The 22,839-nt window shown below is 39.3% G+C and overlaps 1 protein-coding gene across 1 annotated transcript; it reads right to left on the reverse strand.

Moving 5' to 3' along the window:
- Positions 1-261: 261 nt before the first annotated feature.
- LOC133518144 (uncharacterized) lies at positions 262-21,738 on the reverse strand. Its single transcript, XM_061851735.1, has 15 exons — positions 21,548-21,738; positions 14,591-14,804; positions 11,582-11,836; positions 10,092-11,024; positions 8,088-8,340; positions 7,662-7,909; positions 7,140-7,297; positions 6,082-6,251; positions 4,750-4,956; positions 4,377-4,476; positions 4,194-4,257; positions 3,516-3,660; positions 2,888-3,025; positions 1,158-1,354; positions 262-587 (listed from the first exon to the last, which is right to left on the reverse strand). The coding sequence occupies exons 1-15, from the start codon at positions 21,648-21,650 to the stop codon at positions 398-400; spliced, it is 3,375 nt and encodes a 1,124-aa protein (XP_061707719.1). The 5' UTR covers positions 21,651-21,738; the 3' UTR covers positions 262-397.
- Positions 21,739-22,839: the final 1,101 nt, after the last annotated feature.

Here is a 22,839-nt window from a genome sequence, read left to right on the forward strand (position 1 = left end):
TTGTATCGGCGTCGGCGTATGGATCAAGCGCTGTCTGCATTTCGCGTGCTGACGGTTGGCGACTAGCTCTTTGTATTAGAGTCCGTCTAAGCTAACTTTTAACAAAGAGAGGGAGTGTCATTATAAACGTCATAGTTTCACAGAAATTTTAGATGAATGATGACATTACCACACTTTTCCATTGGAAATGCTATGCAGAATTAGCTTGGTCCGACTCTAGTTTTGCTCATGACTGTGGCACCGCCCTAGTGAATATGGGGCACATTAGCTATTTGGCTGTTTACTACTGTTAGATACCTAGTATGAAAATGTCTACACATTTTTACCGAATCGTGCGCTATCGTCACTTATATTTCCCTCATTTCGCACATTGCACTTCTAGTAGGTAAGGTGCATATTAGTTAACAGTCCACTCGTCAATGTAAACATCTGTATCCGGAGCGACGTCTGCGTTTATATCGGCATCGGCGTATGGTTCTAACGCTGGCTGTATGGCGCGAGGATGATCGGCGAGATAGGCGACTAGTTCGGCAGCCGTCGGTCGTTCCTCGGGCGAACGGTGCCAGCAAGCCGCTGTTATGCCGCGTCTGTAACATAACGTTAAGTCTACTAAATAACCTTCAATATGCAACTACTTATGTTTATATTATAATTATACATTTATTTATTTAGTAATCAGTAACATTAGTAATTAATATTTTTTACAAGATCTTAAACAAAAAAAAAATATATGTAAGTAATCCGCAAAGCAGGCTTCGTCAGGTGGCTATAAATACAACATGTTACGTTCCAAATCTACCAATGATGATATCCACATCAAGCTTCATCATTTTTTTTAAACTACTTCTTATTATCAATAGGCCGACTTATACTTAAAGTAATGAATAAGAATCTTATTGTATGGTACTTCTATCAAATAGCATAGAAATTCATTGGATGACATTTTAATGGTGTTGGAGATCTATCTATGTCAGATAGGTAACTAATGTGGTGTATACCCATTAGGATAGCTCATGGTTCCACAGTTATGCATAATGCCAATAGTCTGGGCAATCATTTCTGTCGCCAAATTTAATTAGAAATACGCAGGCACGAAAGCTTGATTATCGATAGAAATTTGCCACTTTTTTGTTTTGTTTTACTCGTACGATACTTACGTGCTAGGCGCGGCGTCTTGTGGCAGCGGTGGTGCGCCGCCTTGACGCACATGGCGTAGAACTCGAGGTGTGGTCCACGCGCCGTACGGCCGCTCGCCCAGCGTGGCTAGTTCCAGTAGCAGCACGCCTAGTGCCCAGACATCGCTGGCCGCTGAGAAAACGCCGCGAGAGAGGGATTCTGGCGCCATCCATAGCACCTAAACGAAATACATAACTCAGTAGCACTAGTGACATCTCAGGTTTGCCGATGATTTAATCCTTTTCTCAGAGAGTTCGTGTCAGTTACAACTTATGATGAATGACTTATACCAAGCTAGTACAAAAATAGGGCTAGAAATTAACCTCGATAAGACAAAAATCACGACTAACCATTATAAAAACCCTATCTCGATATACAACACGTCTGTCGAATATGTAGAAAGCTATGTCTACCTAGGCAAACAAATCTCCTTTAAAAAAGAGATGAATATAGAAGAAGTAGACAGAAGAATAGCCATAACGTGGAAAAATATTGGTCCCATAAAGAAGTACTCAAATCGAATAGTATCCCGCTATCATCGAAAAAAATTGTTGTGGACTCGGACATTTTGCCATGCCTCACCTATGGCTGCCAAACTTGGACCTACGATCGCAAGACTCAAAATAAAATCCAGACCACTCAGAGACGAATGGAAAGAAGCTACCTTAATATAAAGTTAAAAGACAGAGTCAAGAACACAGACATACGTAACAAAACCAAGCTTCATGACGCCATAACATTTTGCCTGCTAAGAAAATGGAAGTGGGCTGGCCACGTAGATACAGTGACGATAGGTGGACAAAAAGAGCAGTAGAGTGGACCGGTCCACATGACCACTACCATGGTGTATGAGGCACCAGAGCAAAAGCCCGACCACGCGCTAGGTGGGTCGACGAAATAGAGAAGGTAACTGGAAAAGGGTGGATAGAAGTAGCGAGAAATAGAACAACCTGGATTTCTTTGGAGGAGGCTTTTACCCGAAGGGGATCCACAGAGATTTAAAATAATATAAATAAATAAATATAATAATGTAATACATAATAATAATAATAGGATTCTTAAAATATTAATTTTATTCACAAATAATTAAATTATTGCATGTAGTTGATATTTTTCCTTTAAATTTAGTTTAAATGTATTATTAATTATTGTACTTAGCATGCAAGAATCAATTTATCAATGGTAATATTTATGTGTAATTTAATTTAAGTCAATCTGTATGGAATTAATAAAGCTCTATTCATTCTATTCGCTAGTGACCGACAAGGAACCAGTAATCCGACATTTCAATTGTTATCCGAGAAAATAAGACTAGGAAGCTGTTTTCTTAATATGGCGACACTGCCAGTAGCTGCACAGTGTTGCCTTATCAGTAGATTGGTACCCTACCATTATTTTCTTGGATAAAAATTGAAATGTCCGGTTACTAGTTCCCTGCCTGTCACTGGTGGCACTACGTTATATATACTCCACCTCATCTAATTTTACTCAGGCGGAGACCTATCAATGCTACAGACATCGACAACATTTTTAAAGTTCATGTTCAGTTTATCATGTTATTCTAATTTAAAATAATGAAAACTTTAAAGACATGAGTTTTTACCAATGCTGACTAAGATTAAGTATTTCATGTGGCAAATATTTTTGTCCTTTTTCTACCTAACACGGTTCTGGGGTAAAATAAGTATTTATTTTTTCCGTATATACTAACTGGAAACATGGCGCGTCGCTTGCATAAGTATTCTCTCTTCCCTGGTTTATCTAACCGTCGCGCCATCCCAAAATCGGCCAATTTCAGAGACCGACGGACGTCCACCAAGCAGTTGGCGGCGCGAACGTCCCTGTGTACCTGAGATATGTAAAAAATACGCTATTAACCAAACGAAATTTGAGTGAAATATTGTAAACGAGCGTCTACCTGCTGAATTACGTATGGAAACATCTGACAAAACATTTGAACGTCAACTGAGAGTCCTTTTATTGAATAATCCACTTTATTCCGTAAATATACTCATTTAATGAATATGACCTCGACATTTGAAATTGTAAATTGATTGTGTTAATTTGACATGTTCTCATTTTTTTTTGAAGTTAATTTGTACCTAGTTTTTATTTTAGAACACGACGATCATTAGGAGATACTCGTACTTAGTTATATTATTCCCGTACTTTGTTTTGACATTAATGATAACATTGTTGACATACGGTTGATTATTATTTTTAGGACATGTTTTGAATTGTATCCATTTTATTTCATAATATTATGTATGTATGTATTGTCAATTTTAACTTTCTAAACATACTAATAAATTAATAATACATATTAGAGTATGCAATACCAGCCGCTGATGCGCTAGATACCCTAACGCCGCCGCCGCTTCACGGGCTAGTCTCGTCAACGCCGCCGCCGCTACGTGCGCCGCCTCCGGCTCCGGGAGGCCGGCGCGGGCGCGCTCAGCTAGAGTGCGCCGGGCGCGTAGGTACCTTTAAATGTGTGTATTTAATGGATGATAGTGTGAAATTATAATAAATACGAAAGAAATTTCCCCATCAGACTAAACCACATAATCACAAAAAAAAAAAACATCTAATGGACACCTTGAGGGCTCGAAGTAGAGGAAACGTATAACGTATGGGCCCAGGGGCAAATTATTTCCGCGGTTTTTATATCGGCCCCATGGGAAACCTTGTTCAGTGTGATTATCTTAATACATTTTTGACATTCGGGATCACGGCCCCAAAATCACGTGACAAAGTGTGACAGTGCCACTATAAATGTAAATTTCCTATGAAAATATTCTGTCAAATCCGGTGTACAGTCTTACCTTACTCCTTTATATTACAGCGAAACTTGTAAACATCTTTGACGACTGTGCTGTACCTATACAGAGTAGTATGTTTCCAAATTTCCTTCATGCAATTCGTTTAGTTCAAATAGAAGGGTTTTTGATACTGAGGTAATTTTTAAGACGTAATTAAAATATTTAACGGAACATAATATTATAAATATGAATTACCGCCGCAAGTCGCCGTAGAAGGCATGCTCCATTAGGACTAGAGGCCCGCCCTCCCAGCACACGCCTGAAACAAAATATATTTTGTTCATAGTAACCGCAACAAACCATTTTCCGTAAAGAAAATAGGTATAAAACCACATCGACACCTTGCTTGTTGTGTTGTGTGTAGTATAGGTATGTTACCTGTGAAACGCACTACATGGTCGTGTTTCAGAGTCGCGAGAAGTGCTGCTTCACGAAGTAACTCAGCAGCCGCACCAACAGGCGCATCTGCTCGTGGCGCCTTTGAGAAAAAAAGTATAAGTACAGTCAGCAATACTTACAATAGTTTATTAAATAATTCAGAATCGCATTTGAACTCTGTTGCGTAAGAACGAGGAAGGAAATCGACAACTTGTATTAGTTTATGCTACCTACAAAATACCTACTTATTGTAAAATGATTTATCTCTTAATCAACAAAAGCTAGCAGCGCAAGAAATAAGTCTACTTTGTCTCCTTAATAATAATAAAGGTGGATTTATTAGTGCAAGTATAACATTCATGCAAGAAGATACCTTGACAGCAACTCCAAGCGCAGCTCTCGTTGGGCGGCGCAACACCGCCTGATGTACAACCCCATAGTGCCCAGTGCCCAACTCATCCAGCAATTGCAAGGCATCGCGAGGAACGGCGTGTTCAGCTAAAGCGGCGCCGGCGGCGGCTTCGGCGGCGGAGTGGCCGCCGCGGAGCAAAACCCGCTCTTCTATGGCGCGGTCTCGGCGCTGTGAAATATTCGGATTTAGATTGTAAGTACTAGCGTTACTGCTGCAGTATTGCGGTTTATTTATATTTATTTTATTTATTTATTTATGGATACATCTTTTTTTATACCATGTTGGTGTCGAACAAGCAAACGGCCCGCCTGGTAGTAAGCGGTCACTGAGTCTATGGACGCCTGCAACTTCAGGGGTGTTTAATACGCGTTGCCGACCCTTTGAAAACCTCTAGACTCCTTACTCCTCTAGGTAACAATAGTGCAATTAAGCAGGCTTCAAGCTATAATTCTTTTGTACGTCAAATAAAAGCAAAACTTGAAATTGACGCTTTGTACTCAATCGATGAGTTTTTTGGTAGTATTCAATGAATAAATAATAAATGGACATGTAATCAGGTAATAAGAAATCTATAGTATAAAAAATAATAATATTGTAATCTGTATGATTGAGAACAAAATGTACCTACACTATACTTATTGACTTAATAATATAAATATGTACCTGTTCGATATACTCCTCAAATTAAGCTCTTCTGATGAAGAATGAAGAACTCCAGGATAGTCTACTCGTACTATCGTATTTTTTTATTAACTTAATAACTATATACAGTATCTTTGATGTATTTTTGATAATATATAAAATATGTATAGCCGCTTCGGCTGTACGGTCAAAGTATCCACCCCCCACACCCGTGACCCGGGTTTCACGGGTTTGAGCAGTCTAATCTAGGTACACGGAGCGGGGAGCCGTGACGTATGTGTGTGACGTCATGTGTCGTCAACCGGTCTTCGTAGGAGTACTTATGTTGCGCCAACAGTACTTATTTAACTACGTATGTTGTTTGTTATAAATTTGACGTGTAAAATGAATATTTTATAAATAAAAAATTGAAATTGCACCGCGATTTAATACCCATTGCAGTCCGACGAAATGTTACCTGAAGACGGCGACGGTGTGCGACGCGGGCGGCGTATAGATAGACGGCAACCCAATCGCACGGCCTAGGACAGCCCATCCAAAATCGTGGCAGTGGGGGTGAAGTCACTGGACCTGGTGGTGTGGCAGCCGGGACCATCGAGAACGGCACCGCACGTAGCCCCCAATTAAATACCCAGTCCGAAGAAATGTTACCTGAAGACGGCGACGGCGTGCGACGTGGGCGGCGTAGAGAGATGGCAGCCCGAACGCCAGCGCACAGGCTAGGACAGCCCATGCGAAATCATGGCAGTGGGGGGTGAAGCGACTGCCGGAACGTGTGGTGTAGCAGCCGGGGCCGTCGAGCACGGCGCCGCACAGTTGCTCTGAAGGGGTGGGGGGGCAAATTACTTTGAAGTTTAAGCACATTATTACACAAATTGACTAAGTCCCACAGTAAGCTCAATAAGGCTTGTGTTGAGGGTACTTAGACAACGATATATATAAATATTTATAAATACTTAAATACATAGAAAACACCCATGACTCAGGAACAAATATCCATGCTCATCACACAAATAAATGCCCTTACCAGGATTTGAACCCGGGACCATCAGCTTCGTAGGCAGGGTCACTACCCACTAGGCCAAACCGGTCGTCAAATCATTTGGTATTAAACACTAGCTTTTCGGTGAAGAAAAAAATCGCGAGGAAACCTGAATACACCCGCGAAGGAATTCAAAGGTGTATATGAATTTAAGTCTCCAACTCCAATTGGGCCAGGGTGGGGACTATAGCCCAAACTCTCTCGCGGATGAGAGGAGGCCTGTGCCCAGCAGTGGGACGTATATAGGTTGAGTTATTTATATGTATCTCTTAAGATTTCACGGGTCTATAAATCCCGGTATTTTGATAGGCTTGCGTGGGGATATAGATCCAACACGTAGAGGCCCTTTGGAGAGCTTTAATGTCATGTAGAATTATTTTTATTATTATTATGTACATCACACGCCGCTACAAGACAGACGTAAACACGGGATACGTTGTGATCGTATGTCGCGCTGTCCTATATGTCGGCTTGGGTTGCCCCTTGCACTCATTGTGGCGCACTGTTGAGAAACAGTGAGAAACAGCTGAGTGGCATTCCGATGAGCTAGTGTCTTGCTGGGGATTGATAGAGGCGGGGTCAGTTCTTCAAAGCTCTTTGTACCGCTGCATGGAGTACCATAGGAGCAACAACATGCGTTCATTTTGTGTTGTGATGTCGAGGTTACCTTTATCAATATGTATTTTCTTCACACCATCCCACGCAGCCATAAGCTGCACACCTTCCGACGTCCAGCGGTGTGCGAAGACGGCAGGAGTAGAATTCGCGTGTATATCTTGAGTCACGCCCGGCACTGTGATGCTGTCGAGAATCTCTGAGAATTTCCTGAAACAAAATGATTGTGTCAGCCCATGTTGTAAATGTCGAAAGCAAGAGTTAAATCGACCGTCTTTAAGAACGGATTTGAGGAATTTAAGTTTAATCTCGCAAATACCCGAGATAGCTCAATCTTGTGTCAATTAGTCTAGACATACTTAAGTGATGAATAAAATATATTCAAGGTACATCGGGACAGTACTGATCATTTCGTGTTCTGAATACAGCATGGGTTTTACAGTAACTGTAGGTAGGTATGTGTACTGTATAATATTAACACCACGGCATCAAGAGTACAGTCAGCATTCGCTTGACGAACGTTATTGATGGCTATTAGATACCTTAAAACGCAGATACTTTAAAAACACAATACCTGGCCACGTCGGGGCGATGCGGATCATCTCTGTGCTCCGGATACCGCTCTTCCAATCGCGCCGTGCCTTCAAGCATTAGCAGTATGGCGTCAACGAGCGCCGACGTATGCGGCGGCCATCTTTGGAATTGATTGCCTAAAGCATCGCGTAGAGTCGAGGAGCCGAGCAGTCCGTTTGGCGCGGGCCCGCCGCGCCAGCCACCGCTTACGGTCAGGTAAGAGAACTCTGAGTTGGTCGGCAGCCAGTCCTAAAACCAAAAAGTGACTTAGACGGACTCTATGTGTATAAATATTATTATAGGACATTATTAAGCGGCATACTGAATTAGATTCGTTAATGCCCTCTTATCATGTACTGAGGTATGGTAATATTAACGTGTTACCTTAAAGGTAATAAATATGTTAAGGAATATAGAAAGACGTTACTGAATTGGAAGAGTTTCCCGCAGCGCCGACGACGATCCACACATAGCCAGCTTTCATCGTGAGTCCCCGTTCTTGCGCTGTTGCCAGAACGTTCTTTGCCGTGTCCGCACTAGCGTCTATCACAACGACGCGCGCGTCTTGCGCTTGCAGCTCGTCAAGTGCGTCCGTCGCGTTGTCCGCTTGCACTATGTCCTGATATGGTACAAGATCTTGCTCGTTTAACGCCTCCGCTACTCCCAGAGACCGCTTCCATCTGTGCCAAATAAACTGACTTTATAATATTGAAATTACTGTAGGAAACATACATATGTACTGTTTGCTATACATATAAGACCATAGTAGTGGGGAAATATAAGCGACGACAATACATGGCGTGGGATTTTTTTTACAAAAGGTTCATACCATACCAATCTAGTAGATGTCAAATGTCAGCTAACTAAATGTGTTCGAATAACAACAGGAAAAGGTTAGGATACAGTTTCAAATAAGTAGTGGTTTATAAATTGTCTCTTTGAGTTGAAAATGGAAATACAGGTGGTAACTGGCTGTGACAGCAATAATGAGACCAAATTTGTAGACAAGAGTCTATATTTCAACCCTCCCCATTTTATCGATATCGATAAGAAACGCAAGCGTGTAGCGTACTACACTATTTAAATTGCTTATGTATAGTACCAAACTATGGTTCTTTGATAGTTCTTTGTCGTACATTTTGGTAATGATTTGCGAAACAAACTGATTCCACTCGCTAGTATGGAAGTCCCGTCTCTTAAAACGTAGTGATTATATGCTCTTTGAATGAGACCACCCAGTTGAATTTTGTACTCTGATTTAAAAAAAAAAATAACTACCTACGACCAGTAGGGCTAATATGGTTGGTGTTTTATCATTTGTCATGATGCCTGTCACTTTCTAACAAGTAAGTGCGAAAGTGACGCATGAGATGACAAGTGATAAAAATGAGACCACGATACCGCTGGTCAGGTTTAACGGCTACATTTTTCTTTTATTTATTTTTTATCTTAATACACTTAATAAACTACATTTCATTGTATAAACAGCGAGCGAAAACCGTTTTTTAGCTATTTGAAATGAAGGAAATAAAAATAAGTATAAGGTATAAGCATTCAGTTTATGCGATTTGTTGATAAACAACTCGGGCGCGCACCTGTACTTGATAACAATTTTTTTTTATTAATTGTTTTGGTCTTGTTTGAATGACATCATTAGGCTATGAGTTTAATGTATCGGGTAACATAAATTGCCAGATTCTTTTTCCATAGGTATTCTTGTAATGTGGTAATACATTCTTCGGTATATTTCTTAATTTTAGTGACATTAGATCTATTAGCATTTTTTTTATTTATTAGGAAAAGGTAAGCATTTGACCACAATCTCACCTGATGGTAAGTGCCGATGCAGTCTAGGATGGAACATGCTTACCTAAAAGATGTCTATTCACTCTTGATTTAATTTAACTTAATTTCATCACATGCTAGCATCATTTTAAACTTATCATAGACATTAATTATTTTACAGTACTCTGTAAGTGTAAGTTTAAGCTTTGTTTCGTTATTTTTATACTTTTTCCTTATCAAGTTAGGTGCAATTGTTTTTATCAGGCTTAGCTGTAGTTTATATATAGGTATTATTTAGGGAAGTTTTATAGTAACTACTTAAGCTGTAACTAAAAACAGATTCGGCTAATGACGTACATTCTACGGGTTCTAATAGTACATTACGATACAAGTGCGAAAAATAGGAAATTCGAAACGAGTGGCGATAAATTAAAACACGACCGAAGGGAGTGTTTTAAATCGACACGAGTTGCGAATTACCTATTCGCACATGTATCGTACAACGTTTTACAGTACATATGGCCCTTTAAATGTTCGACACAGTAACGTAATATGCTACTTCTCGCACTAGTGCTATAAAGTAGCCCCATATGTACTGTAAAGGGTATTTTTATATTTCAAAAGGGATAAATAGGTAGATACTGACATATCGCATCGACCCTCTTCTCTAAGTAGTGCCACGCGCCGCCAGCTGCAGCCGCTCAGCAGGGCGCGCACCGCCGACGCCAGCGCCGACGCGGACGGAGCAGTGCTGCGCGCGCTGGCCAGGTCCGCGCCGCTCGGGGGCGGCGCCACCAGCACCAACGGCACGTATGCCATGTCCCTCGCGAACTCCGGCAGCGACGACGCTCCCCCTGACCCCATAGCCACAACACCACGCAAGCTCTTAAACTCGTAGTTTGTCATAAAATTATGCAAATCGTTTTGCACTGCATCGGTTTCCGAGCAGTCTATCGTCATGTACTCCAGACTCAAAAAACTAGTTCGATTGGTTGTGTTGAACCAGTGGCTTTGTGCTATTTTTCTGATAGCTTCATAGCGCGTGTCCATATTTTCGTCCGCTTCACACACGTAGATGAGCACGATAGGTTTCATGTTGCAAAAGGTGTCGTTGCATGAGAGCCAGGACCGGGCGAGGTCTTGATACTTGTCGGAATCGACGATTGCTTCACAAGCCGCTGTATCAATTCCAAGTTTTATGCTATTGGCTAGGACTCGACGCAGCATCGAAGCTGGTGGCTGGAAGCGATACGCGAGACTCAGAACTGGAGGAGCAAAACGTAGTAGTGTGCGAACATCTCCTAATGACAAAGAAACTGCATCCGGCAAGGTGAAGTTAGGGTGAGAAGGTGCAGGCCATATTCGCTCATTATTTTCAATCAAAATATCGAAGTCAAATAAGAGGTACGAGCTGTTGGTGCGCTCTGGTATCAAATAATTAAAAGAATAAGTTAGACGCAGTGGTAGTTCAGCTACTTCGGCTAGTTCTTGTGCTAATTTACATTGTTCTTCTTCATAGTCGCCCGCTTCTATCGCCACCGTCACACATTCGCCAGAGCACGCGATTTTCGGCGACTTGCTGCGTAAAACATGTATAAAATGTTATGTAAGAAGATCAGTTATTAAATTGTTCTTAGTTCAGTATAAAAAAATGTTTGTCAATGAAAACGAAATTTTATTCTGATATCAGTGTACGTTCGAATTGGCCTGACTAAGTAGGCATGCAGTACAGTTGGTTTTTATTATTATCAACGGGTCAAACCTGCAAGGTGTTCTATAAGGCAAATAGAGAAAAATAGAGGTAAAAGGTAAAAATTACAAATATAGTTTCACTCAGGAGCTTGTAGCTTGTCCCAGTCTTGTAGACAATGCATGGCTTGGCACGCTGGGCGCCAGACGTGCCAGTAGGCGTCGGATGGCGGGCGCTGCGCTACAGCCGAGCACGTCGAGACAGTTGTCCGCGAGCCTGTAAGCGCCTTCGACGCACTGACCCCTTGAGGTGCCTTCGTTCGTTCCGATGATGACATTGGAACATTTCACCATTACAAATATCATGCAGAGTTAGCTTGGTCCCACTCTATCCATAGAAAAGGCATGCAGTATTTAATCTCTCATTATAATATGAATGGGTCGTACCTGCAAGGTTTTCTATAAGGCACGAAGTCATCAATAAATCCACATTCAGGAGCTCGTAGCTTCTCCCAGTTCTGCAGACAATGGAATGGGGCCCCGGGCGCCAGGCGCGCGAGTAGACGTCGGGCGGCGGGCACCGCACCGCGGCCGAGTACGTCGAGACGGGAGCCCGCGAGCCCGCAGGCTCCATCGATACACTGAGCTCTAGAGGTGCCTTCGTTCCGCCATGCTGTCGCCACGCTCAGTACGAAGTATTTACTGCCAATGAAATAGTAATTTATGTGACTGCTACATAATGATAGTCATTAAAATACGAGTGTGGGTTTATGAAACGAATGAAATGAGTTTCATAAAAGGATCATACGAGTATTTTAATGCCTAAATATGTACAGCTACATTCACTGCTTTATCTACTTACATCAATATCATAAACTTCAAAAAGAAAGTAAATTTATACTTACAAATTACTTAGGTAATTAAAAGACAAACTAAACGTCAAATGGCGCTAATGCAAACTTTTACGCGCATGTCACGAATCCGTTGTTTTTTTAAATTTAGAGACAAACTAGAGTCGGGGCCGACTGCTATATCCTTCGATATCAAGTAACATGCGAGTTTTGTCCAATTTGTTTGCAACTCTTCATTTCGAATAAAACGTCATCTCGACTGATATAAGAATAGAGGCCAAATCAAGTTTCTTTGTTTCACACAGAAGTTATAAATATGAATGTAATTAAGGTATCGGTAATCGATACATTAACATGAAAATTACGATGCAACCACTGATACAGGTTTGTTAATATAGGCCTTTAGCTTATCCTGTCTGAATATATTATAGGGTTAGGTTAGGTTACGATATGGATGTAGATAAAATAAGTAACAATTTTATTTAGTTCGTGGACACTCATAGTTTGTTTTTTGATGAGTTCATAAAGTGTTTCTTGCGAACTAATGCTTTATGTCCACTCTTAACACCCCGGTCTTAATACTCGACGAGTGCCATGGGAGTAGTGTGGCCGCGCTACTCGTCATGCCGCTCGTCATGCTCGTCATGCCCAGAGCTCCCTATTTTGTCTGTTTTTTGGAGCGAGTCAAAGGACCGGCTACCGGCAATATGAGTGTGTGGCCGGAGCGGCCGGAGCGGGCAACATCGCGGCAGCTCAAGGAGTAGAGTGAGGAGAAGCACGAGAATACTATAAGATAAATAAATAAATATTATAAGACATTATTACACAAATTGACTAAGTCCCACAGTAAGCTCAATAAGGCTTGTGTTGAGGGTACTTAGACAACTATATATATAATATATAAATATTTATAAATACTTAAATACATAGAAAACACCCATGACTCAGGAACAAATATCCATGCTCATTACACAAATACATGCCCTTACCAGGATTTGAACCCGGGACCATCAGCTTTGTAGGCAGGGTCACTACCCACTAGGCCAAACCGGTCGTCAAGATTTTAGTAGCTAAAACATTACGTATTTATTTTTTAATATTTATTATGTTACTTATTTAAAGTAGGAACGTAGAACGTATATGATGTCAACAAAGGATAAATTATTATAAATTACATTAGTTACTTTATTAATTCTACGCGTTTTCTATTATTAGCATCTGCGATTGTTACAAATTTAATTAAAATCATTAAAACTAATTATAATTAATTTACATAATTATATGGTTTTAATTAAACTACTTACTCATATAAATATGCGTAATATTAAATCTTGCATACATTTATGTAAATCGGATGATAATGCAATATTACGATGACATGGAACAGATCTGATGATGGAGACAGGAGGTCGCCATGGGAACTCTGCGATAAAACAACGCAACCTAATTGTTTTTTGGGGTTGTTAGAATTGTCTCAACGAGTATTAGGTAGTTGCTTGTGGTAAGAAAAGTACAGTCAGCACTAAAACCTTATACCAAAAAAGAATTTTTTGCCAAAAACTTATTTATAATTTTCTTCGTGATAACTTGAAGAAGTGACACTTTGGTTGCGACAAATTTTGGTCGGCTTTGGTATCAAAAAGGGTTGCCAGGCATACGATAATTATCGTACATGTACAATAATTTGGGCTCAGCTACGGTGTAGGTACGATCTAATAAATAAATAAATAATGAGCATTACCGTACCCAAAACTACGATAAATACAGCACATTGACGATACCACCCAAAAAGTCGTATTTGAAGAAAATATTACATAAAAATTCACTAAGAAATATAGAAATGGCATCTAAAACTGATGTTTGCGCTATCTAGGCCTTTTTATGGGCATTTGGGCGGTATAAGAATGTCGATATATACCTAATAAAACGTAGATATGAAATACTAACTTGTCATACGAATCTACAAGCCCATGCAACACTAGCAGCTAGCACTGTTCTTCCTCGATCACATGCACGCTATATCGAAGTCCATGCTCCGGCAACTCGGTCTCGCTGCTATCGGGACGGAGTCGCGCGCGCATAGCTTGAGTATACGCGGACTGCCGATGCCGTCAGTCGACAGCGCGTATAGTTTCTATTTTCCACCCAAATATATTTGTGTGAAAATCCGGCCCTGTTTTTTACCTGCTCCTCGAGAAACATAACATTGCTTCCTTGGCGCTAGCTAGCCGTGCGCTCGCATTACCAGTGCAAGCGAGGTCTTCGAATACGTATCTTTGTTTCGGATCGCAGTGTCACAAGTTAAGCTGGTTTGAGAGCGTTTAGTCGCCTACCTTAGACGCACCAATAGAGATCAGACAGCTATTCTGTTAGAATTCTGTATTAGTTCATAATGAATCTTATTCCGTGCTAAATAGAGTAGTAATTCAATAAACGCTACCTATGCGGCTTGACCATTTTTTCATAGTGGCACGCGCCTTTGCGGTTTTTAAACAATAGATAAGACGATAATCCGTAGAAGCTCACGGAGGAAAATAGAAACTATACTCGGGGATCACGCTGCCTCGTCCAGTCCCTGCTCTTTACAAAAAGAAGCAATACTAACTTGTCGTATGTATCTATAAGCCTTTGTAGCTGCAGCAGCGAGCACTCTTCTTCCACGATCTCATGCTCGCGATATCGTAGTCCATGCACCAGCAACGCGCGCATAATCGCCCGTGCCGCTGTCGGCACAGAGTCGTGCGCGCATAGCTTGAGTATATTCGGCATGCCATCCTTCGATAGCGCGCGCTCGGGGATCTTGCTGCCTCGCCCAGTTTCTGATGGGTCAAACAGTTTTTAATAGTGAGAGAAAGAGGTGTAAAGTATTCAAGTATTAATAAGTAAATAAGTTATTTGCTTGCAGGTGCGCCAATGTTGCGTCAAGCAGCAGCCATGCTATTGGTTGCATTGACATATATCTAAGAACGAGCCTTACGGGCACTAAGAATGGTGCTAGTTCAGCGGTGTCACTCACGAATTAGAGCCAATCGTGCAGTCTAAAGCAATAAGTTGCGACCAATTGCGCTTGTGATGCAAAATCATCAACCAATCGCGTTGCAGCGTTAGATTGCACGATTGGCTCGAATTGGTGTGCGTAACACCGCTGTACTGGCCCTATTCTTATTGCCCGTAAGGCCCGTCCTTAGATATATGTAAATCATTGGTTGTAATCCAATGGAATGGAGAAGAGGTGTGGATAACAACCAATGCTATTGCTTGTTTCCTCTCATATTCGCTGGTCTGTCCCTCAGTGGAAAGCATTAGCGTGGGAAGAGGTGCATTTATTTTTAGATACACGGATTTTAGGTACAGTAGTGCTTGTTTAACCCGTTTGCCACATGCATGCATGAATGGGTGTTTCTAAGCGCATTATGTCTAATATCCTCAAACTGAATTAGCGGAGTCATATTAAGTGTCTATTTCTACCTTTCAGTTTTTCTACGACCGTGTAAGTGTGAATGAGAAGGTTTACTAACCTTGCCGTCAATTCGGTTAAACCATTCAAGATTGTAGGAAGGGGAGAGGGGGGCTAGAAGTTATTGGGGTAAGTTGTTCCGACGGTAATAACTTTCTAAGCAAGAAAGATAGCAATATTTTTGAAATGCGTATTTAATAATGTCAGGTAAGGCGCAGCTTTAGCAGCCATTTTGGTTACATTGGTAACGATGGCTGAGCGTCTGTCTTCAGGAGCTGTCAAAATTTTACACTTGTAAATATTTTTGTATTTAAACTAATCGGTCTATATGTGTCTATAGTGGACCTGAACTGAAGTGGGACTAGTAAGATGTCTTATTGTTAAATTATTGATTAAATTTGATTCTATTCGTTTTTCGGTACGTTAGTCTCCGTAGCGTTCACCACCACCATCTTAGCCGAAAGACGTCTACTGCTGGACAGAGGCCGAGGCAGAGGAATTTGGGACAAGAAGTTCCGTTCTGAAGGGGCGAGTTGTTCCCAAGAACTATATAATGTACTTTAATAAAACTATTTTTTGCGGAATTTTCTGATTTTGACGATGCGAAACCCCAAACGTAGATCTAAAAGCGGGTTAAATGTTTGCAAAAGAAGTAAATATTTGTGAGAATGTGGCAAAAAACTTTAAAATTTGCTACATGGCGCCAAAAAGAGTTCATTGCATTTAGTCGTGCAAAGCATAAACACTATTGCCTATAAGAATCTAAATAGTTGTTTTATTAAAGGAAGGTTGATAATAATTTATTGACATAATCTATGCAGAACAACTTGCCCCAAAGGTGGAACAACTTGCCCCGAAACGGGGCTAAAAGTCCTCTCCAGAATTTGCCAGAAAATTGCTTGTATAAAAAAAACTGTTGAGGTATTAGTAGAAAAAATAATACCAATAAAAGGAGAAATAAATATCTGTTCAACATTTCGATATATCAAAAATAAAAACCTATATTTTTATATTAAAACATAATGGTTTTAGAAAATTGGAACTTCTCGTCCCAATCAGAATTTCCCGAACTTACTAGGTTATAACCTACCTAACTAAATAAAAATACCGGAACGACCATTTTGATAAATCTGGTCTAAAAAGAGTCAAAAGACAAATTTTCCTCATTATCGACTTGGTAGCAATAGCAACATGAATAATATTTGTGGCAATTCAGGAAAGGTTAAATTCGTTCGAATTAAAATGGAGTCATGACTAATGTACCATAATTAATTTAACCAGTATCCATTTTTGGTAGTTACGCAGTTAGCTTTAGAATAACCCACATATTCATGTTTATTATCCTTTTAAATTGTCAACATATTGAGTAGGTACGTACATACCTAAAGGTTGACTCACGTTAGAACAGCGAACGAAAAAAACATGGAAGACTAACGTCAAACGAAATATCAGCGTAAAAGTGGCGCCACTGTTAAAACACGCAATACTCATAACGGACCAATTGCAACTCGTTCGTTGCAAGTTCAGGAGGCCTACCGCGAAAATCGAAGTTCGTTAATTGCTGGCATTTTTCTCTGTCACTCTAATTACGTCGTAATGAGAGTAAAAGAGAAAGATCCCCGCAATTTGCGAATTTCGATTTTCCCGGTAGGCCCCCAGGTCTTGTTTTCTTCAACGAAACTTCATTTGACCATGATTAGTCAATTTAAACCACCCAAACTACGATTGGTCTATTATAAAATGAGGCGCTGTGATTGGCTGTAGCGTAGTCACTTGAAAATACATGACAATGGAATCAAACTCTAAGTAGACAGTTTCATGCAATATAGAACATGTTTTAAATGCAATAGTATGATAATTTATTATTTTATTTTAAAGTATATTAATATACATGCTTATTATTTGTTCGTTTGTCGCACGTGTTGAAAGGCAATTAAGCCTCCAAACCAATTAATGCATTGTATCGTTCACCTTAAAGGGCACCTGTGCTGTTTAGTTAGGTGGCACAGAAATATGTCAGATAGAAATTAATGTTAATTTGATAGGTCAAAATTGAAAAAAAAAAACAGCTGGCATTTGGGATTTTTAAATTTTGCTCTGATAAGATGAAAACCGATATCTGAGCTTCCGAGAGGCCTTTTATTATGAATTTGAGATTTTTTTTAAATGCCACAGGTTTGTTAAAGATATAATTTGAATACTTCTTCTACGACTGTGACAACGAGCCGCTATTTGCGAACTAAATAGCTCCGCGGCACAATGTTGACGCCCCGCCCGCTTCGGCACAATGTCTGTGGGGTCATATTGCAGAGCTAATTCGTCATCAATGTTTATTATCAATCGCTGCATTAGAATTCCCCCGGTCCGGGCCGAGGCTTCCCGAATTTCGTTTTCTATAACGGGTGATCGGTAACCATCTGATGCTTTTTATAGAATAGAATATTGTCGGACACCTCGGACCGGACCCGGACCATCGGTCTTTTTTTTAATACTTCGGTGGCAAACAAGCATACAGCCTACCTGATTGTAAACAGTCTTCGTAACCTATGTACGCCTGCAAATCCAGAGGAGTTATATGCGCGTTGCCGACCCTAACCCCCTCTGTGCTCTCTAGCGTGAGTCATCCTTAATTCTTATTATACCCCCGAATAAGTCACGATGCTTGACTTGGTGGGGGCACTGCCGTGCCCCCAGATTTGCCAAGATTCAGTATAGTAGAGTCTCAGCTCATCTGTATAATAAAATTAATAATAAAATTGATATCTATCCTTTGCAGTTAATATACACAACAAATAGAAAATAGACCAACTAGCATAAACATACTACATAACATATAAAATCCCAAACACACATGCACACACAAACACACACACACACACACACGCACGCACGCACGCACGCACACGCGCACACACACACACACGCGCGCCCGCGTACACGCACACACACGCACACGCACACACACACACACGGTTTAGGAAATTTGTATCAGATTAGATTAAAATTTACTCAAAGTTAAATGTATTAGTAAAATTAATAGTATTGATATTATAAATATCAAGATTGTTATATTTGTTCTTTTTAGTCAGCAAAACTGCTTGTTGTTTATATTATTTGTTAATTCAGTTCTACACGTGTTGTTATGGAAAAGCGGAGTCTTCTGTCACAGGTATTTTATACTTACTAAGAAGACTCCAACCTTTACAATTGAACCCTGTATTATTAACAAATAAAACATTTTTCATTTTTTTATTATTATGCGTAGTAAGTTTTGATTTATCGTAATATAATTTTATTTTATTCGTTGTAATTTAGTTACCTATATTAAGAGAGGGCGTAAAGCCAAGAAATTAGAAAGGAACGATTAATATGGTGCGCTGCGTGTAACATGCAACGGAAGATTTGGCGATTACTCAATGACTGAATGTATATACTTCTAATTAAAATCTTGCTGGTCAAATCCCTCGGCTATAACAGTTATATCATTAGCTATTCTATATACAATTTATACTGCTGTAGTATGCAGGGTAACGATATACAATTGAAAATAAATGAAAATTGGACAATATTTAGTTTTCTTTTTCTATAGAGGTAATTTTAACCCATTTGGTTTTGCTTAGAGCCTGCTCTCGCAAATATAGTCTAGTTTTTGAGTGTTTATATATTTTTATGACATTTGCCCTAAAATTCAAATGTGTTCAATTTAAAAAACCGGGCAAGTGAGAGTCGGACTTGCGCACGAAGGGTTCAGTATCATTATTTATAAAAACGGCAAAAAAAATATGTTCGTTGTATGGGAGCCCCCTTAAATATTTATTTTATTCTGTTTTTAGTATTTGTTGTTATAGCGGCAACAGAAATACATCATCTGTGGAAATTTCAACTGTCTAGCTATCACGGTTCATGAAATACAGCCTGGTGACAGACGGACAGGGAAGTCTCAGTAATAGGGTCCCGTTTGACCCTTTGGGTACGGAACCCTAAAAACTGATATTTTGTGCTAGCCCCCTCTTAACCATAGCCATAGCTATGCCCCTTCATTTGACTTTTATTCTATAAGTATTTTATTATTATTATAAGAATTAGGAGCGGAAAATAAAATCCATACAAATTTTAATTGCTTCTAATTATTTGGCTTATAATTAAAATTCAAAACAAAAAAAACTAAAGGAAAGGTCATAGCTAGATTAATCAAATTGTGTCTAGATATTTTTAATGAAGTTAATTATCCAGTGAGGAAACTGAAGACTATGTATGAAAAGGCGATTTTCGCGGGTTATTTACCCGTCTTAAGTCTCAGTAGGGCTAAGATGGTCGGCTCTTTATCATTTGTCACTATGCTTGTCACTTTTTAACAAGTAAGTAAGCGCGAAAGTGACGGGCAGTGATAAAAAGTGACAAGTGATAAAAATGGAACCTCCTCCAGACGGGACAATTTTTTGCCAATTTGATTAATTTATCGGATCAAATGGGATCAATATGACCTTACCAGTTACTTTTACCAGTGGTAAATTAAATTTCGCGCGTTATTTCATATGTTAAATTTAATGCTGACTTTATACAATGTGTTTGTGCACGTATAGTGGAGCCGTTAACCACGTATAGTACGATGAATTTTATCGACAAATCACCCCCAATCTGATGTTTTTTCCCTTCAAAGTTTTATGGCGCCAAACACGACTGCACTTGGTTAATGTACCATTATCTGTCCATTTACCTATCGCATATTTAAAAAAATAATAATCATTCGATAGCTTATGAATTAGGGCATGAATTTCAAGCGTAAATGTTACAGAGAATTTTCCTCAAATACTCGAGAATTAATAACGAATATAAAAATTGTCTTCAAAAATTTACTTTCTTTTCACATTTTATCTTTTTTTCGAAAACGAGGTCGTTGACCTGTACGTTTTTTATTCTTAAAAGACAGTACAGGATATCAGCTAAAACATTTGCCAAGTAACACTAGTCCAAACAAGATCTTCTGTAATGAGCATAAGCTTAGTTCTAAAGAATAATAATAATAAGGTCTTGTTTGGACTCGTGTAACTTGTGAAATGTTTTAACTAGGGCTATCGTTTTGATGTCATCTTTTAGTTGATATCCTGTACTATCTTTTAAGAATAAAAAAAGTACAGGTCAACGACCTCGTTTTCGAAAAAAAAAAGATAAAGTGTAAAAATAAGTAAATTTTTGAAGACGATTTTTATCTTCGTTATTAATTCTTGAGTATTTGTGGAAAATTCTCTGTAACATTTAGACATAGACATAGAATTTATTTATTTAACACCACATTGAAACATGTTTACAGGCAATACTACAAAACATTACAAGCCTTAAAATGAAACTTAATTAGGCTTGAAATTTATGCCGTAATTCATAAGCTATCGAATGATTATTATTTTTTAAATGTGCGATAGGTAAATGGACAGATAATGGTACATTAACCAAGTGCAGTCGTGTTTGGCGCCATAAAACTTTGAAGGGCTGCATTATTAAAATGGTTGAGAAAAAACATCGGTATGGGGGGGTGGTCGATAAAATTCATCGTACTATACGTGGTTACTATACGTGCACAAACACATTGTATAGGTTGTTTATTTAGTTACCTGTAATAATTTACGGAGTGAATATAGTTCACACTGAGCAATTTTTACTATGGGACCAAGCCCGAATTCGCGAAAAAAGTTGGCTGTTTCATACATTTTGTCTGTCTGACCTTGACATTATCTATGGAATATTTTTTTTTGCGAATTCGAGGTTGGTCTTTTTGTAAAAGTTACTCAGTATGACCTATAGATTCAGCCTGGTAATTATTGCAGGTGACTGTAGAGAAAATAATACTGTATCATTTCATATTTAATGATACAATATGCAGTTTATTTACATCAGTACCCCTAGTGTAAATAAATTCGATTTCGAAACGTGACGTACGCGTTTGCGTTTAGTCTCATTTTGTATTGGATTTAGAAAGAGCGCGCCAAGCGGGACGTTTTGGAAACTCAAAATCCTATACAAAATGAGACTTAACGCAAACGCGTTCGTCACGTTATGATGTCGATAAAATTTACACTAGGGGTACAGGAAACTAAATTTGACTTTTACCAAGATTCGATTGCCTAAGTTGTTGACAATAGTCGACGCTCGCCGTGCCCCGCCATAACGCACATAACACACACAACGCATACATAGCACGCGCACGGCCCATCGCCCACACTCCCGAGAACTAAATAACTAACCTGTTTCCTTAACATAAGTTTATATTACAGCACGAAGCGATAAGTATTCCTGCTATAATATACAGGGATATAAATCTAACTTTAAACCCATTCTACCTACAAACAATAAAATTGGGTATGACTTTATGAATACTTGTATAGTATACAAAGATAATCTCCGGATAACTATCCTATGTCCTTCCCGGGAATTAAACTGTTCATACAAAACGTCAAAATAGGTACAGCGGTTTAAGCGTGAAGAGATTTATAATAATTAAATGTTTTGTCGTTTTCATTGCGCTGTAGTATACATTGTTGATAAAGATGCTGTAAATGCGTAATATTCGTATGCATGCTAATCGTTAACGCTACGTAGCGTAGCGTAGTAATCTCTCTCTATCATTCTTCCATATTAGTGCGACGGTGATAGTTGCTTTTCGTTCGCTACGGAGCGTTAACGATTGCCACGTTGGCTACGCGGGTAGGTGCCTGAAGTAGTGACGTAATTTCATCCTTCTTCGTTCAGATATTGCGTCTATGTAATATATACTTGGTATATACATAACGAGTACGCAAGGTCTAAAAATAAGTTTTTTTTAACTCCTGGCTAGCTAAAGTTCGGATTCCTTAATAATAAACTATATAAGCTACTAGTTTTCATTCAACTTACTCAAGTAAGTACAAGAGAACATGGGGAAAAATATATAAAGTGAAAAAAAAAAACTGTGTTTTACACAAATAAAATAACTAAAGGCCTATTTGATTCGAGACAGTGACGTAAGCTAACGTGGTTATAACTAGTAGTTCGCTCCGAACGGATAACTCGTGGTTCGCCAAAAAGATAGATCTATTGATTGCACCTACTTAGTCGGTAAAGGATCGAAAACCGCGTGCGATTTATTGCAAGGTCTGCGGAGCCTTTAACTGATAGATTTAAGTTGGATTTAAGTCATAAAGATTAAAATAAACATGAAATAAACTGTGTCTGTGGTAAGCCGTAATGTGGTCAAATATCAAATGCCTATATTATAAAATAAATAAATAAATATTATAGGACATAATTACACAAATTGACTAAGTCCCACAGTAAGCTCAATAAGGCTTGTGTTGAGGGTACTTAGACAACGATATATATAACATATAAACATTTATAAATACTTTAATACATAGCTCATATTA

This window comes from Cydia pomonella, chromosome 5, assembly GCF_033807575.1.
Source record: "Cydia pomonella isolate Wapato2018A chromosome 5, ilCydPomo1, whole genome shotgun sequence".
NCBI lineage: Eukaryota > Metazoa > Arthropoda > Insecta > Lepidoptera > Tortricidae > Cydia > Cydia pomonella.